The 8,472-nt window shown below is 33.5% G+C and overlaps 1 protein-coding gene across 1 annotated transcript in view; it reads right to left on the reverse strand.

Annotated features, from left to right (window-relative positions):
• The window catches only part of LOC111699569 (protein Daple), a 14,774-nt gene extending 14,484 nt beyond the window's left edge, over positions 1 to 290 (reverse strand). Inside the window, exon 1 of the mRNA XM_023470272.1 lies at positions 253 to 290. Coding sequence (XP_023326040.1) covers positions 253 to 290 — 38 coding nt within the window. The remainder of the gene's footprint in view (positions 1 to 252) is intronic.
• Positions 291 to 8,472: the final 8,182 nt, after the last annotated feature.

An 8,472-nucleotide genomic window follows, 5' to 3' on the forward strand; every position in this document is an offset into this window, starting at 1 on the left:
CCCCATAAGTTGGACAAGCAAGAAAGTATACCTCCCACTATTCGGTACAATACCACTAAAAAATAATTTTCTGAGTTGAGAGCATAGATTAATAATAATTATGTTAAAAGCATTGTTTAATTTATACTATATGAATATGAATTTAAAAAAAAAAATTTCGGTAATTTAAATATTTATCCTAAATAGCAAATAGGAAAACATTTGAAGATTTTACAGATGAATTTGAATGAATTATAAACAATTCTACTTTACCCTTGTTCAATCTCCTCCTGTGATACTAATGAGGACATTTTCCTGAAAGGATTTACATTTAGAGCCTCAAGTCACATTAAAGTAGATTTACATTCAGAGCCTCAAGTCACATTAAAGTAGATTTACATTTAGAGCCTCAAGTCACATTAAAGTAGATTTACATTCAGAGCCTCAAGTCACATTAGGACTAGGGTTATTTTGTGATTTTTAACTCTAGAACCATACTGTTTTAAAGTTAAGTTAACGAAAAAATGCTGCAAACTATTGTAAAGATCAAAAACGACCTTCCTGAGTCGTCTTGTTACTGTCAAGTTTCGTGGAACACCCTGTACTTTAGCGTAAAAATTATTACTAGAGGAGCTACAGCTGGTCGCAAATTCTTTCCAGTGATTTCTCATAAGCTTGATTTTTTCCCTACGTCTAGATAGGATTGCAGGTGAATACATCAAGACAGTGTTCTTTTTAAATTTTATATGTATTTACTTTGTCTGCATATGCAATAAAAGTTTAAACGGCTGAAAATAGACAGACGGAAATACAAACTGAAAAATGTTGAAATTACGTTTTGTATTTAAATCTGATGAATGATGATATATTGATATTGCATTATTAATGTAAGTATTCTGTATTCAGTGTCCGAATTTCATTAATTTAAGCCGCATCAAATCCCCCAAAACCGGTTTCAATTGAGCGCCGGCTTAATTCTTGAAAAATTTAAACAAAATTTGAGCCGCGGCTTAAATTTAAACCGCGGCTCAAATTCTTTAAATTCGGCCTCAACTAAAAGAAATACAACGTCCTGAAAAAGTATGGATAATGAAATTATCAAAACATAACGTTTGATCCATTGTTTTACCACCTACACTTTTCATGAACAGCTTTAATCCTCTTGAAGCAGTGAGTAAAAACTTTAAAAAAACTGAAAACACATTATAATAATAATGATTATATAATAAGGTTAAAAAACCGTATTGTTCAGTGATAAGAAAATAATAATATTAAAAAAACAATGATAAAAATGATAGTTCTAGAAATACAAATATGATATGATATGACAGATATGAATATAAAATTAGAAAACTAAGAATAACTGAGGTTTACTAAGGTTAGGTTTGCTCCGGGTAGGGTAGTTTACTGCAGAGCCTGGTTGGAAAACTTATTAAAACTCCAGACCTAGAGCTAAACTCAATCCAACACTAATCACTAGAATTACTCCTAGCTCAGTAATACTCAGGACAATGAATCAATCTTGTCAAAACTATTTCTTGACAAGTTTACTTCATACCTGGATAATAGATGAACAATGTAAGAAGGAATACTTGTAAATAAACTTCTATTTTATTGCTTGAATAAAGGGAAATAGCATTTTTACTGATCACTGTAGAATATAGAGGAATTTTATCATGAAAACATAACAAGGTTGAAATAAAACTTTGGTGTATTATTATCTAGTCATTATCAAAAGTAAAAGTGTCCAATTAAAGGGATTGTTTACCTTATTCCACCTGCTCGATCCACAATTCCCCCCGGACCCTTGCAATCGTAATCTGAGTATATACTGTAAGGAGGATTTCGTATTTTTTTGTCTCACAAATTTTTTAATTTCCTTCACTTTCTCTGCTAAATAAATTCTTTAACATTTGTTTACATGAAAAGAACCTGAAAAGATAATCACCAATAAGGTTATCTTCATCATTTTTGTCTCTTACACATGTTTAAAGGGAACCGTTGTAAGTTGGTCAAGGAACTCCAGAAATTCAATTCAATCATAACTTATCCTATTGAAGAGATATTGAGAAGAACAAAAAGGTTTTAAATTTCTAATATGTAACCGGATAAATTCTCATAATTGTGTATAAAACCTAAACTAGAGGACCTACGAGGTTACAAAGTCGTACCAGTGATGTCAAATAAATTTGACCTTCTCCTTCTGTCCAGTTTGTAGTGCGAGTGTCTCTTTAAGGACATAAAAACTTCTTATATTTTTTATTTCTTTGAAACTTTTTGAAACGTCAAATATCTTGGTATTTCTACCTAAACATGCCAAACTAAACTAAATTGGACGTAAAATTGAAACGTTGTTTTTATAATCATAACTTTTCTTATTGAAGAACTATTATGAAGATCAAAATGTGTTTGAATTTCTTACGTGTAACCAGGATGATGTAAGATACTTTCCCAAGTGGCAACTTCCAAAGGAAATTTTCCCAAGTGACAACTTCCCAAATGTTGAATTTCCAAAGCGTCAACTTCCCAAGTCTCTCCTAGCCGCAGCGCTCGTCCCCCCGCCTGTTCTAACAGCGGCGCCCCCTAGCCCGTCCTAGCTGCAGCGCTCGGCCCCCGCCTGTTCTAACAGCGGCGCTTGGCCCCCTAGCCCATCGTAGCCGCAGCGCTCGGCCCCCATTGCAGCCTGCGGCGCCTCAGATGGCCTAACCTAACCTTTGGGATGTTCCCACTTGAAAAATTGTCACTTGGGAAGTCGCCCTTGGGAAAATGTCTTTGTGAAAGTACCTAACACCTAACCGGATAAATTTGCTTGTGTGTAAGATCTATACTATAGAGGTTACACTCAAAATTTGAAAAGCCAAATTAAGCGTTAAAAAGTCGCCTAGTCCACACCGGACTAACAAGAGTGAGCAGCATTCGGTTTCTTCTTTTTGAAATCAAACGTGTTTTGGTTTATAATTCAACAATCTTTTACTTTACGAATTTGTTTATTTTATACATTTTCATTCAAAATGCATATGTCAACAAAAAAGTATTTAAGAAAAAAGGCTAACAAAATATGTTTAATGGGTCAAATTGTGATCGAAAGTCACAGCTTTCTGGAATATTGACAGAACCGTTAATTCCACGTGAGTCAGATGTAAAAGTTGGATGGCACCCAATTAGGCGATAACAAAACTTTAAAAATGAAAGACAAATAACTGCTTATATTCAACAAAAAATTGCTTTTTTTCAACAAAAAAATCGCTTATTTTGCAGCAGAAATTTATTACAAACTCCCTCTGTCTAGTTTGCAATGAAATACTTTTATACCATGGATAAAGATAGATTGCGCATAAGACGACATTTTTCATCATGAAAGATATAAATGTACAGAGATGTTTTAAAGATATTCCTATTATATAGATTAACTAGGTTGGTTGTGAACATTGGCTGTTCTTATGTCATCGAGAACTTGTGGTGTACATGAGTTCTGTAGAGAGAAATTTAAGTTAGCTTAGTCCTTGCTCAGTGAAATATTATTGTTCAAATAGTTCCATTCCCGGAGTTATTTTACACTCTATTATGAAATCCATTAAAACACCAAACCACCCCTCTTATCATTGAAGTACACTTTGACTTTACAAATTGTATAAAGAATTTGAGTCTTTGCCACAAAAATATAAATTTTCTAATTTCTAAACCTTTGCAATCCGATGATGAAAAACTTAGATAATTCAAACTTATTTGATCTAACATAATTCATAGTTTGAAATGTCTAAGGTTTACAACATTGGATTGCAAAGATATTGGGATTAGAAAATCTTGGGTTTGTTGCAAAAACTCAATTCCTTTGCTTTAAAGTATAAATAAAATATGAGAGCTGTATCAATATGCTTTTACGTCAAATCAAGCCCTTAGTTAAAAGCCAAAAGCGGCGAAAAGCATTCTTTTTTTTGACAAACAAAAGCGGACTCAGAATTCACGATTTAAAAGGAAAAAAAGAATTATTTTTCTACTGTTTGTAAAATGAAAATGTTGAAATATGCCCTTAGGTTTAAACATCAACAAGGAAATAAATTTAAAATCACGGAATCATTTACAGAATTACTTAACAATTCATTACAAAGTTACAAAGTTACAAAGTTACAAAGTCGTACCAGTGATGTCAAATAAATTTGACCTTCTCCTTCTGTCCAGTTTGTAGTGAGAGTGTCTCTTTAAGGACATAAAAGCTTTATATATTCAATATTTTTATTTTATTTTTATTTAAAATTTTTTTTCCCACGAGCAACGCCGGTCCCTTCAACTAGTATTTGTTATTTCTTTGAAACTTTTTGAAACGTCAAATATCTTGGTATTTCTACCTAAACATGCCAAACTGAAATAAATTGGACGTAAAATTGAAACATTGTATGTTTTTATCATCTTATTTTCTTATTGAAGAATATTTAGAAGATCAAAAATGTGTTTGAATTTCTTACGTGTAACCAGGATGATGTTAGGTACTTTCCCTAAGGATTTTTCCCAAGTGGCAACTTCCCAAGTCTGTCCTAGCCGCAGCACTCGGCCCCCATTGCAGCCTGTGGCGCCTTAGAGGGCCTAATCTAACCTTTGGGAAGTTGCCACTTGATAAATTGTCACTTGGGAAGTCGCCCTTGGGAAAATGCCTTTGGGAAAGTACCTAACACCTAATTGGATAAATTTGGTTCTATCCTATAGAGGATCTACGGGGTTACACTCTAAATTTGAAAAGCCAAATTAAGCGATAAAAAGTCGGATGTAAAAGTTGGATGGCACCCGATTAGGCGATAAAAAAAATCTTTAAAAATGAAGGACAAATAATTGCTTGTACTCAACAAAAAATTGCTTATAACAACAAAAATCGCTTATTTTGCAGCAGAAATTTATTACAAACTCGTACCAGAAATGTCGCATATATTTGACCTTATCCCTCTGTCTAGTTTGCAATGAAATACTTTTACAAATTGTATAAAGAATTTGAGACTTTGCNAAAGTAAGTTATCTTTTTCTTTAAATACTGTTTTGTCGGCATTTGAATAAAAAAGTAGAGAATAAACAAATCCGTAAGTTTACAGGTTGTTGAATTTTAGACCAAAACACGTTTGATTTCAAATAAAAGAAACCGAAGCTGTGAAAAGAAAACGTAAAATTAATTTTGTTTGTCTATTCTAAGAAACCATGAAAGTATATAAGTAGGAGAATACAACGAAATATATATAACAAGCTGGAGTGCCCGGTGTTGCCCAAGAAAAAAAATAAAATTTTGGAAAAATAATTATCTTAAAATAAAAACTTATTTAAAAAATTTGGTCCAGCCGTTTGGCCAGCTTTAGCTGACTAATATACAAATATAAGCTATTTTTATAGATTTCTTCTACCTTAAAAAAGAGCTCTTAATTCCAACCCCAGCGTAATTTCAAGTGACCCTCCATACAAAGATGATGTGGTAGATACAGTCGTTTTTATTCAAATAATTCTTAGGGTTTTTCCTGCAGTAGAAATGCGCAAGTCACTTTTGCAGAGAAACCACAGTTAAAATAATCAATTTTCGAAATTATAAACATTTGCTATCTAATTCATTCTTGATTAGACAAAGTTTTTAAGAGTACCGTTGTGAATCGGGCATTGATATCTTTGCATAGACGGTCACTTGAAATTACTGTCTCTTTAAATCTGACAAATTTCCTGAATTTTTGTCTAATTTATAATTATCAAGATGAGAAGAATAATGAGAAGGATTAAATATTATGGGTTTATGGTAATATCAACGCTTAGCTTTATGCGGTAATCGGTCATTTTAATAATCATTATTATATCCTACTTTTTCTCCTCTTTACTCAACATAATACTCTTTTATTTTTCAAGTAATTAGACTTTCCTTTTAAAGGGACTGTGCTTCTTCTAGCGAATGGCATGTCCGATTCACAATGGTAACATAAGACATTTGTCTGGTTCGAAAGATGGTGTTATTCCTGCTTTTTTTGACTATTTTCAATGGCGGTTCTTTTTAAAATGACTTGAGGATTAATGAGTAAGAGAAAAAAGAGAAAATACAGAGAAATTATATCTTTGCAAGACAGAAAACGACGGTATCTTCCTCATGTCTAATTCCATAAGGGGATAAAGGGTACCGTTGTGAATCATATCCTATTGCTGACTTTTTATTTAAGATCATTTTTTAGAAATACTCCGTTTTATTCTTTAAGATTTTTAATGGAAACTTATAAATCCTGAAATGCACCCCGCACCCCCACCCCCAGTATGTAGAACAGATGCATAAAAAGGGGGGGGTAAGGGCAGTATGTTTGATTATTTAGAAATTTCTTGATACAGGATGAGATATTGATGATCTAGAGAGCATGCCTTCAGATTTGATGATACTGATTCAACCTGTGATTAAAGTTAAGAATATTGGAACAATTCGTGATCAACTCTTTATCTCTGGACCAATATCTCATCCTTGTGGAACCCCAGGGCATCCCCTCTCTTTCTCATTTCGTTCTATATTAATCCGTTCAGCCACTTCTTCAATTATTTCAATTTTTCAACTGGCCCTGTCAGGTTTTATGTGTTTTTATAATTAGCCCTTCTCGGTTGATAACTTAACCTAACTTAACTTATCAAACCATAATACAGAGGGGAGAAGGTTTAACTTCAAGATAGAGAAGATGGAAAAGGTTTAACTTCAAGATAGAGAAGGTGGAGAAGGTTGAACTTGAATGTAGAAAAGGAGAAAGGTTGAACATGAAGATGGAGAAGGAGGCAGGTTGAACTTGAAGGTGGAGAAGGAGGAAGGTTGAACTTGAATGTAGAAAAGGAGGATGGATGAACATGAAGATGGAGAAGGAGGAAGGTTGAACTTGAAGGTGAAGAATTAAGAGAAGAAGGTTTAACTTGAAGGTAGAGAAGGAAGGAGAAGGTTGAACTTGAAGGTATAGAAAAAAGAAGAAGGTTAAACATGAAGGTAGAGAAATAAGAGAGGAGAAGGTTGAACTTGAAGAAGAGAAGGAAGGAGAAGGTCGAACTTGAAGAAGAGAAGGGAGGAGAAGGTTGAACACGAAGGTGGAGAAGGAGGAAGGTTGAACATAAAGGCGGAGAAGGAGAAAGGTTGAACATAAAGGCGGAGAAGGAGAAAGGTTGAACATAAAGGTGGAGAAGGAGGAAGGTTGAACATAAAGGCGGAGAAGGAGGAAGGTTGAACATAAAGGCGGAGAAGGAGGAAGGTTGAACATAAAGGCGGAGAAGGAGGAAGATTGAACAGAAAGGCGGAGAAGGAGAAAGGTTGAATGTGGGTTAATAAAGTTCAAGCAAAGAGTGTTTAACAAGGATATGAAACTAAACCTGAACCCAGGATAAAACACGTACTCCGATATATCAAATCTCCCTGTCGGATATTTTGACACCCGTCCCAAGGTTTTCAACCTGAGCCTATCTAATTAGCTGAGTAAAAAGAGAAGATATAAACCAGAATTATCTAAAGGAGAATATTAAATGTTTTCAATCAAAATATCTCTAGATAAAGAAGAACGTATAATTACTAAGCTGGAAGAAAGGATCGGAGCAAGATCTGATAACAAAACCGTCTCTATATATACAAATAGTTTATATCCCATAACATTGCAATTTCACTAGGGTTGCCCCAGAAAAAATATGTACAGTGTACAGGGTGTTGCAAGACATACAGCTTAAAGGGACTGTACGAAGAATTTCAAGTGACTCTACAAACATAAATGGCAATGCCCGATTCACAACGGTACCCTCGAAACCTTTGTTGAATCAATGATGTGGAAGATATCATCGTTTTTCTAGGTTTAAAAGTTTTTTATTCTGATAATTCATACATGTTTTTACGCAGTAGAAATGTCACAATTAAAAATGATCGGTTTTCAAAATTACAAACATTGATAAATAATTCATACTTTATCACACAAAGCCTTTAAGGGTACCATTAAGAATCTGGCATTGGCATCTTTGCACGGAGGGTCACTTGAAAATACGCTTACAGTCTCTTTATAAAAAAAGGACTTTTAGAAATAATCCCAGGGTTTTGTACGGTGTGGAATTGTGTGAAATAGTATCCATTGTAACATGATTGCTACCAAGGAAGATACACCAGAGCTGGAAACTTAAGACAGTGTATCGTCATGAAACCCAGTATCAGAAACCCGGTTTCATGAATATTTTTGTTACAAAATATTATTTATATATTCCCCCTTTTAGTTTAAATTCTTAAATCATAATCTACAGAAATGTTCAGACCATAAAAATGAGTTTTATTTAACAATAATTTCTTAAATATGTGTACTGCAGTTTTATAAAAAGGACTTTTTTTTCTTATAACTTTTTTGCGGTTACCATTCTAATATGCATAAAAATAATATTGTTGTGACATTAACAATCTTAACCTTATACTATACACCCCCTAGGTTTATTTTACTACTAGATATTTTATGCTCAATCATTATTACAAGGTTACGAAAAGCAAACCCC

This window comes from Eurytemora carolleeae, unplaced genomic scaffold (genome assembly GCF_000591075.1).
Source record: "Eurytemora carolleeae unplaced genomic scaffold, Eaff_2.0 scaffold327, whole genome shotgun sequence".
Lineage (NCBI taxonomy): Eukaryota > Metazoa > Arthropoda > Copepoda > Calanoida > Temoridae > Eurytemora > Eurytemora carolleeae.